General features: G+C 47.2%; 1 protein-coding gene across 1 annotated transcript in view; it reads right to left on the bottom strand.

The window, feature by feature from the left end:
- Pabpc1l (poly(A) binding protein cytoplasmic 1 like) overlaps positions 1–16,548 on the bottom strand; it is a 30,212-nt gene extending 13,664 nt beyond the window's left edge. The window contains exons 1-5 of the mRNA XM_045157069.1: positions 16,347–16,548; positions 12,065–12,258; positions 3,268–3,383; positions 772–911; positions 522–616 (exon numbers count right to left, since the gene is read on the bottom strand). Coding sequence (XP_045013004.1) covers positions 522–616; positions 772–911; positions 3,268–3,383; positions 12,065–12,258; positions 16,347–16,548 — 747 coding nt within the window. The remainder of the gene's footprint in view (positions 1–521; positions 617–771; positions 912–3,267; positions 3,384–12,064; positions 12,259–16,346) is intronic.
- Positions 16,549–18,159: the final 1,611 nt, after the last annotated feature.

Below are 18,159 nucleotides of genomic sequence, written 5' to 3'. Positions count from 1 at the left end.
GGTCAGCATGGGCTAGAGTGAGACCCTACATTGAAAAACAAAACAAACAAACAAAAATATTGCATCTTCTGTGGGACTTCCAAGTTCTCTCTGATCCATTTATAGACCTGAGTTTTCATTGGCTTATCCACACAAATCAGCAGAAGTCAGACCCAAGCATATAGCTCACTCACTGGTTAGGATTTTACACTGGAGTTAAGAGAAACATTTGAAGGGGAAGTTCTTAGGAGGTCAGTTCATCAATAAATATTTATATACCATAATGAAGACTTTTGCTTCATTGCCAAAATATTCAATTCTTTGAACATCAAAGCTTAGCAGCCACAGGAAGGTTGGAGCCTTTGGCCCTGGAGTCACGGGCTGTGTGGGAGGCTCTCCCACCTTGGCTCAGTGAAACTCCTCCCGGCTCAGTGAAACTCCTCCCAGCTCCGTGAGCAGCTGGGGGCTCAGTCCTGACCTTCCTTCTCCCTGTCTTGGCTCAATGCCACCTCCCTGGAGCAGAGCCATGGGGAAGTGCCTACCTTCTGGGCTTCCTCATGCTTCTCAAAGTTGACAAACCCAAATCCCCGGGACTGGCCGCTGATGTCCCTCATCACCTTCACGCTCTGTGTCTTTCCTGGGATGGACCAAACTGGCTCAACTGGGAGTCCAGCAAGGCCCAGATGTTCCCTCCCTTCCCACAAGCCCTCAGGAAGGCCCTCTTCCCCCACCAAACCCGGGTGTGGAAGGAGAGCAATAGTGATCCCCCTCTTCCTTGGAAAACATGCCCACCAAATTGGGAGAAGAGGTCCTGCAGGCCCTGCTCATCCATGTCCACGTGAAGGTTCTTCACATAGATGTTGGTGAATCCCACGGTTCGAGCCCCAAGCTCTGCCTCCCGCTTCTGTCGAGACTTGAAGTGGCCAACAAAGCTGCAGACATCAACAGAGCAGGAGCCGCCAGCCTCAGCCAACCCCCCACACCCCGCCATCCCAGCCCTGGCCCACCTGGCATCCCTGAGCCACTCGGGTCACTTTGCCCTCCGTATCTCTCACCCTAAATCTAAGAAGTGCAAAACTCTGTGGACTGAACAGGTCCAAGGCTCAGTTACTTCCAATGGTCAAGAAGCTATATTCCGGGCTGGAGAGATGGCTTAGCGGTTAAGCGCTTGCCTGTGAAGCCTAACGACCCTGGTTCGAGGCTTGATTCCCCAGGATCCACATTAGCCAGATGCACAAGGGGGCGCACCCATCTGGAGTTCGTTTGCAGTGGCTGGAGGCCCTGGTGTACCTATTCTCTCATTTTCTCTCTATCTGCCTCTTTCTCTGTCACTCTCAAATAAATAAATAAAAATGAACAAAAAAAAATAAAAGAAAAGAAGCTATATTCCAGAGCTTTGCCCTTGCATACGGTTACAAAGACTTCATCCTTGGGACAAATGTTCACAAACTATACAGTAGACCAGGCAACTGAGAGTGCGGGAGAAAAGAAAGACATAATAGCTTGAATCCTTATGCTGCATTTGGCTAATTGTGTGACTCTGGGCAAGTTACTTAACCTCTTTTAGCCTCGGTGTTCATTCCTGCAAGACAGGGATGCAAATCATGTCTTAGGGTTTGGCTTATTTATTTGACATATACTGGAGAAGCCAGGACGGGGTGAGTTAATCAGACATGGTCAAGGCCTGGTCAGTCTGGGAGGGTGGGGTGGGACAACATCACTAAAATATAATACTGATTTTTAAAATCTGAAATTTCTGAGATGGAAATATAGTTCCGTGGTAGAGTGCTTACTTGGCATGTGTGAGGTCCTAGTTTAATCCCCAGCAGTGTCCAACACACACACACACACACACACACACACACACACACACACACACACAAAGAAATGTAAGGAAAAAGCTGGAATTTCCAGGTTCATATAAACACATCTAGGAAAGTGTCCCTTTCCTTATTATTTATTTATTTATTTTGGAGACAGGGAGAAGAAGAAGGGGTGGAAGGGACTCACACACACATACAGAAAGAGATGGGGCAGGGAGAGAGAAAGGTCTTGCCATGTTGCCCAGGCTGGCCTGAAATTCCTGGGGAGCCCAGGCAATCTTTTTGCCTCAGCCTCCCCAGTAGCTCAAACTATAGTCATGTGCCACTGCTCCTGGCTGGAAAGCATCCTTGATTAAAATAACAAGTCTAAGGAGAAATTTAGGTGGTATCCAGGGCGCACTGATCGTAAGTAAATTGGAACAGATGCCAAGAGTGGAACACTCTTGAGTGAGTGGCAGAGGCAAACGCGCCGGTGGTTTCTAACAGAAGATGGTGCCTGAGAGCCGAGGAAAGAGCAGCCAAATGCAGCAGGACAGGTCACCAGTTTCTCATGAGAAACTCCAGAAAAAGGAGCTCAGTGCATCTGATAGCTCAGAGTCCCCTTGTGCAGCTACCTGTGGTGACCTAACCCTAAAATCCCAGCCCTCAGGAGTTGGAGGCACCAGGATCCTTTGGCTAAGGCTTTGCGGGCAAATGCCTTAACCGTTAAGCCATCTCTCCAGCCTTAAAAATAAAATCTAAAAGCTGCCGTGCCTCCACAGCTCCAACCAGGCAGCTGGGATATCAGGCGGGCAGAATTCAAACTGGAGGAAGTGACAGCAGGTTCTCTCCAGTGCCTGCATTCCAATTTGCCATCTGTGAAGTGGGGACCGTACCCAACGTGGGCAGGCAGAGCATATGCCTATTCATCTTTCTGTCCCGAAAGCCCAAGGAACAGCACACAAGGTTTAGGGGGGAAAAAAAACTGCAGTCCTACTGAGAGAAAGGACTAAAAACAGAGGAGATTTGGCCATTAGCTATTCTCTCTAGAATCCCATCATTTCTTTCTTTAAAGAGAGAGAGAGAGAGAGAGGCAGAGAAAGAAAGAATGGGCACACCAGGGACTCTGGCCATTGCAAACCAACTATAGACGCGTGCACCACGTTGTGCATCGGGCTTTATGTGGGCACTGGAGAACCAAACCTGGCTACCTGGGCTTCACAGGCAAGGACCTTAACCGCTAAGCCGTCTCTCCAGCCCAGACTTCCATCATTTCTTACTTAAAGCAAGCCTTTGACATCATGTACTCATGTTTATGTGAGGAAAGGGAGTCCCTGAGAGGATGAGGTCACACTTGGAGGAAGAAGATTGCTGCCCAGCTCCTGGCACCCCACTAGATGGCAGCAGCAGAAGCATGGCTTCTCACTGACAGTGCCTCTGCCCCTTGCAGCCTCTGCCCCTTGCCCAGGCCTGGCCGGCCACTCACACTTTGCGGTCATTTAGCAACATCCCGTTCATGGTGCTGATAGCCTTCTGCGCAGCCTCATAGGTCTCGAAATGCACAAAGCCGAAGCCCCGGGAGCCATGTTCGTTATACACCACCTGGGCCACAGAGGAAAAGACCGAACATCCCACGGGGGTGTCAGGGAGAAAAGAGATGCAAAAGGGTCCCTGTGGGCTTGCTTATGAGAGCTCAACAATTCTCTGGCAGCTCTGGATGTAGCTCAGTGGTGCAGCACTTACCAAGGATGCACGGGGGCCATGGGTTTGATCTGAGATGGGGCAGGGATGAATGAAAATTCTGTCCCTCACTTCTACACTAGCCCCCTGGTAAGTCACCTGTCATCCTCATCAGGGAGGATATGGAGACCCAAACAACAACACCAAAAAAATTGGTGTGTAGTCTGAAACAGGAGAATCACAAGTGAGGAGCAATCAGTCCTCCTGGCTTCTCAAAGAAGGGAAAACTTCTTGGCCAGCACAGCCCTGAACCATCCTAACAGACAGAAAACACCAGTAAACTATAGGGATACTCCCTGGTCCCTAAAGTCTCCTTTGGAGAGCCACTAGTGACCTCCAAAATAAAGCCTTGATTAAATTTTGGCAATCTGCTTGGTCTTAAACACTCAGAGAGGGACTGGAGAGATGGCTTAGTGGGTAAGCACTTGCCTGTGAAGCCTAAGAACCCCAGTTCGAGGCTGGATTCCCCAGAACCCATGTTAGCCAGATGCACAAGGGAGCGCATGCGTCTGGAGTTCATTTGCAGTGGCTGGAGGCCCTAGCGCACCCATTCTCTCTCTCTCTCTCTGCCTCTTTCTCTGTCTGTTGCTCTCAAATAAATTTAAAAAAAATTTAAAAAATACTCAGAGAGAAATGGATAACCAAAGATAAAGGGACACCTCAAATATATGAATGGCCTATAATAAGTAATGCAACAAGAGCTTTCCAAGAGGAGAAACAAGCAAGGCCTTAAGACATGCTGTCCCCAGCTCTCATAGTTCTAATTCTATAAGAAAAAACAACCATAGATGTCAAAAGGATTATTTTAAAATCTGAAATATATATGTATGTATGTATATATATATATATCACATACATATATGATACATAGATATGTGATATATATGTATATATACATATATATTTCAGATATATATATATATGTGTGTGTGTGTGTGTGTATCTGACCAAGGTTGCTTAATTGAAAATACTTCCTTATACTGAGAAAAATGGTGAATCTCTTCTAACTTGTACCAGGACATTCTTAAACAAGTCCTGAGACCAAAAGTATATATGTACAGCCTTTAATTGTACCCAAATGGCTCTATGGTACCAACCTTTGGCCCTGGCTAGGCCCCAGGGCAAATTTTAAAAGGTACACTCTGGAAGGCTATTATCAAGGTTAAATGTTGTGTATATGTTTCTGATAATTCTGCTAATAGCTCATCTGTTTTACCAGCCATATGAAAACAGATTCAGGTCATGTCAGACATTACTGTGCCATTCGATGAACAGTTCTGGAAGAAAATCTCGGCCAGCTCATGCTCACATGGTCCTGAGACGACCCAAGTCCATCTACCTGGGTTCCCTCAAATGCTCCCCAAGGCCTAGATGTCCACAAGAAAAGAACAACCCTGAAGGCGACCAGGGCCAGGCATGATAGCTCACACTTTTAATACCAGCACTCAGGAGGAAGAGGTAAGAGGATTGCTATGAGTTCAAGGCCAGCTTGGAACTATATAGTGAATTCCAGGTCAACTTGGGCTAGAGTGAGACCCTACCTCCAACAACAAAACAAAATAAGTAAACAATGTGGAAGGGAAGAAACTTGAAAAAGAAAGCTCCATCAGGGCTGGGAAGATGCTTGAGCAGCTATAGGCACTTGCTTGCAAAGCCTGATGGCCACAGCTTGATTCCCCACTACCCACGTAAAGCCAGATGCACAGGCGGCACATGAGTCTGGAGTTCTAAAAATACTTTATTTATTATAGAGGGAGAAAGATAGAGAGAGAGAGGGAATTGGGCATATCAGGGCCTCCAGCCACTGCAAATGAACTCCTGATGCATGAACCACCTTGTCATCTGGCTTACTAGGGAATCAAACCTGGGTCTTTAAGCTTTGCAGGCAAGTGCTTTAACTGCTGAGCCATATCTGCAGTCCTAAGAGGCAGAATTGTCTTTCCTTTTTTTTATTTGTTTTTTTAATATTTTATTTATTTATTTGACAGAGAAAGAGGGAGCGAGCAAGCGAGAGAGAGAGTGGGTGTGCCAGGGCCTCCAGCCACTGCAAATGAACTCCAGATGCATGTGCCCCTTGTGCATCTAGCTAACATGGGTCCTGGGGAATCGATCCTGGGTGTTTAGCTTTGCAGACAAAGGCCTTAACCACTAAGCCATTCCTCCAGCCCCTCTTTTTGATTTTTAAAATATCACATTTATTCAGATTTTACAAAGGAGTGCAGAAAGGGGAAGGCTGGGAGGTAAGGGGAAATAAAGTGGGGAGAAGTACACCACGTGGAGCTCAAAAGCCCATGTGGGACACGTGTAGCTCAGGAGTCCATGGGACCAGATACAGATCTGGGAGAGAAAGCATGGAAAGGAAAAAAAAAAAAAAAAAAAAAACAGTTCTTGGAGCTCCTGCCATGTGGGGAGCTAGAGGGGATAAAGAACCCATGCAGAGAGTAAGGACTAGTGGCTTTCCCTGCTGGACCTGGGTCTGAGCCTGGGCTGAGCCAGCCCAGGCCCAGCCGAGGGAAAATCTCACCCACAGCTTTAAGTTCCCAAGTGATGAGAGAAAGAGAGAGAGAGAGAGACCACCCTTCCCTCCCCTTGAAAAGGTGTTTATAACCTTAGGGTGATGGGCTGTTTTTTGGTCCAGGGGAACCAGAGGGCCAGCTGGTTGGTTAGGGCTAGGGGCTGGTCAGGAAGAGATTAGCTCTGGCACCAAGATCCTGATTGCCTGGGGCTGAACTTGGCCAACCACGATGTTTAAATCCTATGAAAGACCTCCTTCCCAGGAGGGGTCCTGACTGCTTGTGCAAAAACAGCTCTTTGGAACTAGGCAAGAGATAAAAAAAAAAAAAAAAAAATTCCTGCTCTTTTTACCTTCAGAGGTCCAGACACCCTAACTCTACTCCCCCCTCCAATTTCTCCCTCTCATGAGAAGGCACTCTAACTGCTGTCAGAGGACAAGGGGCAATGATGTCAGCTCGTTAACTATTTCCTGCTGAATGGGGCATGAAGTTGTTGCAGTTAGTCTCTCTTCCAGATAGGGGAACTACTCAAAAGGACCCTGGAAGTGTACTGATGGAGTGCAGGAAGTCAGTCTTGGAAAAGAATGTTGGGGAGAAAGAATAAAAGTGAAGGGTTAATGAGAAATAAGCACATAGCCTTTAGTGGCTGAAGCATCTTCCCAGCCCTGACAGAACTTCCTTTTTCAAATTTCTTCCCTTCTGCATTATTTACTTTTTTTGTTTTGTGTTGTTGCAGATAGGGTCTCACTCTAGCCCAAGTTGACCTGAAATTCACTATATAGTTCCAGGCTGGCCTTGAACGCATAGCAATCCTCTTACCTCTTCCTCCTGAGTGCTGGCATTAAAAAGTATAAGCCATCATGCCTGGCTCATTTTTTACTTTTTTTTTTCTTGTTTTCCGAGGTAGGGTCTCACTCTAGCCCAGGCTGACCTGGAATTCACTCTGTAGTCTCAGAGTGGCCTCGAACTCATAGTGATCCTTTACCTCTGCCTCCTGAGTGCTGGGATTAAAGGTGTGCACTACCACACCTGGCTGTTTACATTTTGAAAAACATTTTTATTTGAAAGAGAGAGAAAGATAGATATGCATACATACTATATAGATGCACCAGGGTTTCCAGCCACTGTCAATGAACTTCAGACACATTCATGACTGTGTGTATCTGGATTTACATGGTGCTGGGAAATTGAACCTATGTGGCTTGGCAAGCAAATGCTTTTATCTGCTGAACCATTTCCACAGACCTATTTTGTTGTTGTTCAGGGTCTCACTCTAGCCCAGGATGGTCTGGAACTCATTCTGTAGTCCCAGGCTGGCCTCAAGCTCACAGTGAGCCTCCTACCTCTTCCTCCTGTGTTGGGATTAAAGGTGAGCATCACCATACCCAGCTTACTTTTTTTTTTTAATAATTTTTTGTTTATTTTTATCTATTTATTTGAGAGTGACAGACAAATAGAGAGAGAATGTGTGCACCAGGGCCTCCAGCCACTGCAAACGAACTCCAGATGCATGTGCCCCCTTGTGCATCTGTATTACATGGGTCCTGGGGACTTGAACCTCGAACTGGGGTCCTTAGGCTTCACAGGCAAGTGCTTAATCGCTAAGCCATCTCTCCAGTCCCTTACTTTTTATTTTTATGTTTTTGAGGTAGGGTCTCACTCTAGTCCAGGCAGACTTGGAACTTATTCTATATTTCATGCTGGTCTCAAACTCATAGTGATCCTCCTACCTTAGCCTCTTCAGTGCTGGGATTAAAGGTATAAGCCATCATACCAGGTCAACAAACACAATTTCTTTTCCTTTTATTAAAAAATTATTTTAGGGACTGGAGAGATGGCTCAGCTGTTAAGGTGCTTGCCTGCAAAGCCCAAGGACCCAGATTCAAAATCCCCAGTACCCACATAAAGCCAGAGGCACAAAGTGGCACAGGCATCTGGAGTTGGAGTTCATCTGCTAGAAGCCCTGACATGCCCATTCTCTCTCTTAAATAAAAATAAATAAATTTATTTTGTGTGTGTGTGTGTGTGTGTGTGTGTGTATACAGGCACATGCCAGATCTTTTGCTACTGCAATTGAATTTCCTGTCTAGCTTTATGTGAGTGGCTGGGGAATTGAACCTGGGCCAACAAGGCTTTGCAAGCAAGTTGCTTTAACCACTGAGCCATCTCCAAGAGCCCCCAAATTCAATCTCTTTGTTTCTCCCTTTCTCTCTCTCTCTCTCTTTCTATTTCCTTATTTCTCTCTATTTTTAAAAAATATTTATTTATTTACTAATTTGAGAGGGACAAAATGGGTATAGCAGGGACTCTTGCTACTGCAAAACAACTCCAGATGCAGGCACCACCTTGTGCATTTGGCTTTACATGGGTACTAGGGTCATGAACCTGGGTTCTTTGGCTTTCCCAGAAAGCGCCTTAGCCACTAAGCAATCTCTTCAGCCCTTTCTCTTTCTTTCATTCTCCTCTCTTTCTTTCTTTTTAAATACTTTATTTATTTGCAAGAAGAGAGAGGTAGAAGTGAGACAGGAAGAACAAATGGGCATGCCAGGGCCTCCAGCCACTACAAATTCCAGATGCAAGTGCCACTTTGTGCATCTGCCTTTATGTGGGTACTGGGGTATTTTGAACCCAGGTAATTAGGCTTTGGAGGCTTAAGGCAAGCACCTTAAGCACTGAGCCATCTCTATAGCCCCTCTTTCTCTTTCTTTTTTTTTTAACTTAGGATATTTTAAAAATATTTTATTTATTATTTATTTATTTGAAAGAGAGGCAGATAGAGAAAGACATAGAATGGGCATGCCAGAGCCTTCAGCCACTGCAAACAAACTCCAGATGCAAGAACCACCTTGTGCAACTGGCTTATGCAGGTCCTGGGGCAAAGAACCTGGATCCTTAGGCTTCACAGGCTAGTGCCTTAATTGCTAAGCCACCTCTCTAGCACCCCCTTTCTCTTGTTCTCTTTTCTCTTTCTTTCTTTTTTAAGTTTAATTTTTAAAAATTTATTATTGAAAACTTCCATAATTGTAGACAATAACTCATGATAATTCCCTCCTTCTCCCTACTTTCCCCTTTGAAACTCCACCCTCCATCATACCCTTTCCCCTCTCAATCTCTCTTATTTTTATTTATTTATTTATGAGAAAAAGAGAGAGGGTGGGAGAGAAAGAGTGGGAGTGCCAGAGCCTCTAGCAACTACGAACTCTAGACACATGTGCCACCATGTGCATCTGGGAAATAGAGCCTGGGTCCTTAGGCTTCACATGCAAGTGCCTTAACTGCTAAACCATCTCTACACTCTCTTTTCTTCTTCTTCTCTTTTTTTTTTTTTTGGTTTTTTGAGATAGGGTCTCACTCTAGCTCAAGCTGACCTGGAATTCACTAGGAGTCTCAGGATGCCTTGAACTCACAGCAATCCACATCCTCCTACCTCTGCCTCCCCAGTGTTGGGATTAAAGATGTGTACCACCATGACCAGCTCTACAGCTCTCTTTCTATCTTTCTTTCTTTTTCTTTTTTTATTCATCTTCTTCTTCGTGTGTGTGTGTGTGTGTGTGTGTGTGTTTCTCGAGGTAGAGTTTCACTCTAGCCAGGCTGACCTGGAATTTACTGTGTGGTCTCAGCATTGAACTTACAGTGATCCTCCTACCTCAGCCTTCGGAGTGCTAGGATCAAAGGTATGTGCCACCATGCCCCATTTCTTTCTCTCTTTCTTTCTCTTTTTCTATTATTGTTTGCTTATTATTCATTTATTTATTTGAGAATGACAGACAGAGAGAGAAAGAAGCATACAGATAGAGAGAGAATGGGTGCACCAGGGCCTCCAGCCACTGCAAACAAACTCCAGATGCATGCACCACCTTGAGCATCTGGCTTACATGGGTCCTGGAGAATTGAACCTGTGTCCTTAGGCTTTGCAGGCATGTGCCTTAAGTGCTAAGCCATCTCTCCAGCACTCCTCTTTCTTTTTCTTTTGTTCTGTCTTTCTCTTTATGAAATTTTATTTATTTGTTTGAGAGAGAGAGAAAAAGAAAGAGAAAAACCAAGAGAATGGGTGTGCCATGGCCTCTAACCACTGCAAATGAACTCCAGATGTATATGCACCTGTGCATCTGGCTTACATGAGTACTGCAAAATCAAACCTGGGTCCTGAGGCTTTGCAGGCAAACAAACACCTTAACCGCTAAGCCACCTATCCAGCCCCCATGCCCAGATTTTTACATGAGTGCTAGGGAATCAAACTCAGGCAGTATCAGGTTCTCTCGGGGCCTCATACTTAAGCAGCAAGCACTCTTATGCACTGGGCCATCTCCCTAGGCCTATTCTGTGATTTTACTGCCTTTTCCCTCTGAATGTGGGTTGGTCTTGAGACTTTCTCTGACCTATAGAAAGCAATTCAAAGTGCTGGGGTCACAATTCTGAGCTGAGGTCTCATGAAGCCTAGTAAACTTCCACTCTTGGGCCAGGTGTGGTGGCATATACCTGCGAGACAGAGGTAGGTGGACTGCCAGGAATTCAAGGCCAGCCTGGGGCTACAAAGTAAATTCTAGGCCAGCCTGAATTAGGGTGAGATCCTACACTGAAAAAAAAAAAATCTTCCAGGGGCTGGAGAGATGTCCCTGTGGTTAAGGTGGTTGGTATCTGGGTTTGATTTTCTAGTTCTAGTACCTATATAAAGCCAGATACATAAGGTGGCATATGTGTCTAGAGTTCGTTTGCAGTAGCCAAAGGCTCTGGCATGTCCAATCTCTAGCTCTCTTTCATAAATATATAAAATGCATTAAAAATTTTCCATTCTCTGCCTTTCTAGGATCTGTCACGGCTATGAGAAGGGCCTGGACTAACTTGCTAGAGGATGAAAGACCACATGGAGGACACCAGATGTTCCAGCTCATAGCCAAACCCGGTCACATAGGCCTCCTGAGGGTTTATACCAGGCTCAGATAGTAGGTGAGGCATTCATTTGTAGTGACAAGAGACCTTGGTGTGTATGCGCACCACACACACATGCAAATAAAGAAATAAAAATTAGGGCTGTAGGGGCTGGAGAGATGGCTTAGCGGTTAAGCGCTTGCCTGTGAAGCCTAAGGACCCCGGTTCGAGGCTCGGTTCCCCAGGTCCCACGTTAGCCAGATGCACAAGGGGGCGCACGTGTCTGGAGTTCGTTTGCAGTGGCTGGAAGCCCTGGCGCGCCCATTCTCTCTCTCTATCTGCTTCTTTCTCTCTCTGTCTGTCGCTCTCAAATAAATAAATAAAAATTAAAAAAAAAAAATTAGGGCTGTAGAGATGGCTTAGCGGTTAACCTGCCTCAAAGCCAAAGGATCTCGGTTCAATTCCCCAGGATTCACATAAGCCAGATGCATAAGGTGGCTCATGCATGTGGAGTTAGTTAGCAGTGGCTGGAGGCCTGAGTGCACCCATTCTCTCCTTCTCTCTCTCAAATAAAAAAAAAAATTAAATTAAATTAAAAAAAATAAAAGGATGGGCTGGAGAGATGGCTTAGCAGTTAAGCACTTGCCTGTGAAGCCTAAGGACCCTGGTTCGAGGCTTGGCTCCCCAGGACCCACGTTAGCCAGATGCACAAGGGGGCACATGTTTCTGGAGTTTGTTTGCAGTGGCTGGAAGCCCTGGCGCGCCCATTCTCTATCTATCTCTATCTGCTTCTTTCTCTCTGTCACTCTCAAATAAATAAATAAATAAATTTAAAAAATTAAAAAATAAAAAGAAATATAAATTAAAAATAAAACAGAGCCATGCGTGGTGATGCATGCATTTAATCACAGCACTTGGGAAGCAGAAGTAGGAGGATTGCTGTGAGTTCAAGGCCAGCCCAGGGCTAGAGTTCCAGGTCAGCCTGAGTTAGAGTGAGACCCTACATTAAAAAAATGTACTCTGCCTCAGATAAACCAGAACAACAACAACAAAAACCCACGGAAATACTAAGGACAGCTGCTGGTCATGTCCTTGCTGTCCCTGAAACCTAACTGTATGTGAGGTTTTTTGATACGGACTCTCCCAGAGAGGCACGCTCACCTTAGAAGAGAGGATGTTCCCAAAGGTGGAGAAGGTATCATATAAAGCTTTGTTGTCAATGGAGTTCTCCAAATTTTTGATAAAGATGTTGCCCATTCCTGACTTTCTAAGTCCAGGGTCTCGATGGGACCACATGATGCGGATGGGTTGACCTTTAATCACCTCAAAGTTCATTGTGTCCAGTGCTCGTTCCGCTGGACAGGAGGAGAAGGAGAGAGAGGAGTTAAGTTAAGGGAAATATGTCCGACCCGAACCTTCAAGGTGCTCAGTTAGGAGCTGAAGAAAGAAAATGCATTTTCTTTTTTTTCATTTTCCAAGGTAGGGTCTCACGGTAGCCAGGGCTGACTTGGAATTCACTATGTAGTCTCAGGGTGGCCTTGAATTCATGGCGATCTTCCTACCTCTGCCTCCCGAGTGCTGGGATTAAAGGCGTGCGCCACCACGGCTGGCTTTTTTTTTTTTTTTTTTAATTATTTATTTGAGAGAAAGAAGCAGATAGAAAGAATAGGTGCACCAGGGCCTTCAGCCGCTGCAAATGAACTCCAGATGCATGCAGCACCATGTGCATCTGGCTTACCTAGGTCCTTTGGCTTTGCAGGCAAGTGCCTTAACCACTAAGCAGTCTCTCCGGCCCGAGAAGGCATTTTTCTGAGTCTCACCTAACACGGGCTGAGGCGATTTATGTACATTTGTTTTTCCTGCCTTACAGGAAGAGCTCACTCTTCCCAGTCAATTCTGGCCTCTAAGGCACAGCATTTGGACATGAATGTAAAAGAGGGGTTCACTAAGTCCTCTCACATCCTTACCTGTGAAGTAAGGAGAAGAGGCTGGTACCTTCCTTTCCACGCCCAACCCAAGACAATACCACCCACCTCCAGGCTGACTGGCAGACCGGAAAGCACGGAGTCATATTTTGTTCCACACATGAAATAAGTGCTGGCAGATTGCAGAAAATGTCTGTGCTCATTCTTCTACCACTTCACTTCTGCAGCCTGCTCCCCTCCAGGTGAGATGTCGTCCCTTGTGTCAGGGGCTCTACTAGCTTCAGAGGCTTGGAGAGGCATGGGGGGAGGACAATGGAGCAGCCCAAGGAAGTCTGGGCATTTCTCTCTTTTTAAAAAATTATTGCTGGGCCAGGCGTGGTGGCACACACCTTTAATCCCAGCACTTGGGAAGCAGAGGTATGAGAGAACTGCCATGGGTTTGAAGCCAACCTGAGGTTAATTCCAGGTCAGCCTGGGCTAGAGTGAGACCCTACTTTGAACACAAACAAACAAAATTATTTCTGGGCTGGTGGTACACGCCTTTAATCCTAGCATTCAGGGGGCAAAGGTAGAAGGATGGCCATGAGTTCGAGGCCCGCCTAAGACTACACAGTGAATTCCAAGTCAGTCTGGGCTAGAGTAAGACCCTACCTTGAAAAACCAAAAAAATTTTTTTTTATCTATTTAGAGGCTGTAGAGATGGCTTAGTGGTTAAGGCACTTGTCTGTGAAGCCTAAAGACCCAGGTTTGACTTCCCAGAACTCACATAAGACAGATGTGCGCAAGGTAGTACATATGTCTTAAGTTCGATTGCAGTGGCCAGAGGCCCTGGTGTGCCAATTCTCTTCCTTATAAAAAATAGAAATAAAAACAATTTATTTATTTGTAAGCACAGAGGAAAGAGAGAGAGAGAGAATGGACATGCCACGGTTCTAGCCACTGCAAAAAAAATTCCAGATGCCTGCGCCACTTTGTGCCTTTGGCTTTATGTGTGTACTGGACAATCAAACCTGGGTTGTTAGGCTTTGCAGGCAAGCACTTTAACCACTGAGCCATCCCTCCAGTCTAAGGCTGGGCATTTCAGAAATCAGTTCTAGTACAGGCAGCCAGAATCCAAACTCTCTCTGCAGGTAAATTCTCCCACCTATAGACTTGGGTCTTGCTTCACTCATGGTCTTTGTAGAGGGGTTTGTAGAGAGGCTTGGAGGAAGATGGAAGGGCTGGCGGGGGAGGGAGGGCAGAGCAGAGGGGAGGGAAAAGTGCCATGGAATTCAGATCGGTCATGACAAACACTCCACTCGGGGAACCTCCCCATCCATCCAGAAGACCCAAACTAAGGGTTCTTTCAGGGTCTCGCTATAGCCTAGACTGATTCACTATGTAGTCCCAGGGTGGCCTTGAACTCACAGCGATCCTCCTACTTCTGCCTCCCAAGTGCTGGGATTAAAGAGGTGTGCCACCACACCCGGCTTCTTTCTTAATTTTTTTTTATAAATATTTTTTTGTTCATTATTTATTTATTTATTTGAGAGTGACAGACAGAGAGAAAGACAGATAGAGGGAGAGAGAGAGAATGGGCGAGCCAGGGCTTCCAGCCACTGCAAACGAACTCCAGACGCATGCGCCCCCTTGTGCATCTGGCTAACGTGGGACCTGGGGAACCGAGCCTCGAACCGGGGTCCTTAGGCTTCACAGGCAAGTGCTTAACCGCTAAGCCATCTCTCCAGCCCTTCTTTCTTAATTTTGAGACTGGGTCTCACTATGTAGCCCAGGTTGGCCTCAGTCTCACACTGCTGCTGCCCAGGCTCCCCAGTAACTGGAATGACAGTGATGCACTTTCACACCCAGCTGGGGTACTGGTTCTTGGGTTGGCACTTCAGAATGCTTACAGAGGAGGAGCTGGGAAGATGGCTCAGAAGTTCAGAGTGCTTGCCACTTAGTCACAATGGCCTCTTGGGCATGAGATTGCCAAGTTTGACTCCCCAGAACCCACATAAAAAGCTGGGTGTGGCTATGCATGTCTGAAATCCTAGTCTGTGGGGTGGGTATTGCGAGGGAAGACTGGAGAATTGCTGGAGTTCGTGGACAGAAAATGGCAGCTCCAGATTGAGGGAGATCTCCAGAAAATACATGGATGAGTGCTGAGAGGGCACCAATGGTTTTTGCTGGCTAGCCTGTGTGGGCATCTGCACACACATGTACATACATAACGTGCACATGCACATGTGTGTGCATACACGCACACGTGCACACACACACATGTTTGCTGGGCATGGTGGAGCACGCCTTTAATCCCAGCACTTGGGAAGCAGAGGTAGGAGAGAATTGCCATGAGTTTGAGGCCAACCTGAAATTAATTCCAGGTCAGCCTGGGCTAGAGCAATATCCTACCTTGAAAAACCACAAATAAATAAATGATAGAAGAAGAACAAAAGAGTGCTTACAATGTACCAAATGGTACTTCAAACATCAGGTCTTCATTCTTCATGCTGTGGATGAAAAAGCCTTAGACCCATTTTACACCTAAAGAGGTGCAAAGGTGGCCTTGCCCAAAGTTAGAACCCAATGGCACCGGGCGTGGTGGCTCACATCTTTAATCCCAGCACTCGGGAGTAGGAGTAGAAGTGGAGGTAGGAGGATCGCCATGAGTTCAAGGCCAGAGTGGGCTAGAGTGAGTGGGATCTCATCTCTAAATAAATAAATAAATAAATAAAAATAAAAAGAGCAGGAAAACCTAGATCCTAGTGGCAGAACTCCTGCAAAAACTCTCTACTCTCAGACTCAGTAGCAGCAGGGACACACTGGGCTGATCAACTCTCTCAGCCCCAAGAAGGCACTGTGGAGCCCGTGTGGAGTAGGCCACTTTGCAGGTATCAGGAAGGTGAGGCACCTGGTGGAGACCCAATGGCGGGCTACACTGGAGTTCTGGATCGCCAGGCTTCCCCACTCTCCAGCTGCATGGCCCTGAACTCCTCCCTCCTCAGCTGCTTGGAATCTCTCCTCCCCACTTTCTTTTTTTCCCTTCAGGTAGAGTCTCACTCTTGCCCACTGACCTGAAATCCACTACGTAGTTCCAGACTGGCCTGGAACACACCGCGATCCTCCTACCTCTGCCTCCCGAGTGCTGGGATTAAAGGCTTGTGTGACACCACGCCCGGCCCTTGAAGACAGGTGGGACTCCAGCGATCACGACAGCTGGGTGCGCTCCGAATGCTGGAGCAACGAGCCCGGTGTCACATAGCTGCTGGGTTTCCATCTCAGGTCCCCGTGGCCCCCCAAAGCCCAGCTGTTCTCACTTGGGCCTAGCAAAGCCTCGCAACACCAGGAAGCCACAAAGGTAATTGCCAATTCTCCCTTCAAGGGAGTGAGTGCCTCCCAACAACCACCTCGTCTCTGGGCCTCAGTTTCCCTGATTGCAAACCGGGAAGATGAAAGCGTGGGAGATCCAGTCCCAGCTGTCTCCCTGACTGCGGGCCGTCTCTTCCTATTTTTCCCCCCTCTCACCCTCCGGAGCTCACCATCTGCAGGCTGCTGGAAGTTGATGTAGGCGTATCCCAGCGAGCGCCGGGTGGTCACGTCGCGACACACGCGGATGGACAGGATGGGGCCGACGGGGGAGAACATGTCGTAAAGCATGGCTTCGGTGACGTCGGGGTGCAGATCACCTACGTAGAGCGAGGAGAGCGCGCAGCCCTGGCCGCCGCTCGCGCTGGCGGTCATGCTGGCCAGGAGGCTTGGGTGCAGGGGAGCCCGGGAGCTGGTTACTCTCGCGCAGGGGACCTGGCAAGCGTCCAGGTCTCCCAGCCGGTGGTCAGCCCAGCACCGATCCAGCCATCCCTTCCCTTTACGGGTCCTCTCCCCCGCCCCGCACGCCAATCGGGGGCACCCGGCCCCGCCTTCCCCACCTGGGAAGGGCGCAGGTGGAGGGCATCTCAAGCCTATCTCGGAGGAAGGAGACTGACAGCCCGGCCTGGGGCTGCCAAGATGTGGGTGGGGCCGCTTAAGAGAGGCGGAGCATGTCCCAGGTCACTCGTTGCCTTGGACCCATATACCCTCTCTAAAAATGGGGAGGACTCCCCATGGGAACGATTCAAGGTTGTGCTTTTGGCGGTTCCGTGGTCCAAACTGGGGAGTTCTGACGATGGCAGCCCATTTCAAAGTATTTCTGTGTAACAGCTGGGCATGGTGGCACACGCCTTTGATCCCAGCACTCGGGGTGGCAGAGGTAAGAAAATCCCTGTGAGTTCAAGGCCAGGCTGGGCTTACAGAGTGAGTTCCAGGTCCGCCTGGGCTAGAGTGAGACGCCACCTCAAAAAAAAAAAAGAAAGAAAGAAAGAAAGAAAGAAAAAGAAAAAGTGGTTTTGTACCGTGTTCAGACAGGAATTTTCTCAGGCCAGCCAGGTCCAGTCTCAAACTTCTGCACTGAGGATGCGAACAGCTTTGTGACTGGAGACTAAAGGTTGCCTGTAACTGCATGGGACCTATGGGCTGCCACATGGAAAACTACCAGGGGCTCTGATTCCTCTCTATTCAGGTATTTTCTTCCGAATCTGTTGTCCACAGTGGACAACCAAGTTCCTTCCAGTTCTCCCTTTCCCATTGGACCATTGCCAGGCCTCTGACTACAGCCCAACTGTGTGTCAGGACTGACCGTCACAGGCCAAGTTTCATGAGTGCTATTGTGTACACTCACTCATTCATCCAGAGGCAGGGTCTTGTGTATCCCAGGCTGGTCTTGAACTCACCTACCTCTGCCTCCTGAGTGCTAGGGTGACAGAAGTTGTAAAACATGCAGGTTTATGTTGTACTAGGGATAAAACCCAGGGCTTCATGCATGTTAGGCAAGCACTCTGCCAACTGAGCCACATCCCAGCTCCCATCTATACTTTTTGCTTTTCTTTTTTTTTTTCCAGGTATGGGTCTTGCTCTAGCCCAGGCTGAGCTGGAATTTATGATGTAGTCTCAGTGTGACCTTGAACTCACAGTGATCCTCCTAAATCTGCCTCCCCTGAGTGCTGGGATTATATATTACATATATAATACATATATATAATCTATAATCTATCTATATATATATATAATTTATTTATGGGGGGGGGCAGATAGACAGAACAGGTGCTCCAGTGTTTCTAGCTCCTGCAAATGAAATCTAGACGCGTGTACCACCTTGTGCATCTGGCTTACATGGGTACTGAGGAATCAAACCTGGGTCCTTAGGCTTTGTAGGCAAGTGCCTTAACTGCTAAGCCATGTCTCCAGCCCCATCTTAATTCAGTGTGTCCTTCTCTAATACCAACAACTTGGATCAATTACTGGGGTAGCCTCAGTGGC

Source organism: Jaculus jaculus, chromosome 8 (assembly GCF_020740685.1).
Source record: "Jaculus jaculus isolate mJacJac1 chromosome 8, mJacJac1.mat.Y.cur, whole genome shotgun sequence".
Taxonomy (NCBI): Eukaryota; Metazoa; Chordata; class Mammalia; order Rodentia; family Dipodidae; genus Jaculus; species Jaculus jaculus.
Note: the sequence above shows the minus strand (reverse complement) of the source record. Positions and strands in the feature narration are given on the sequence as shown.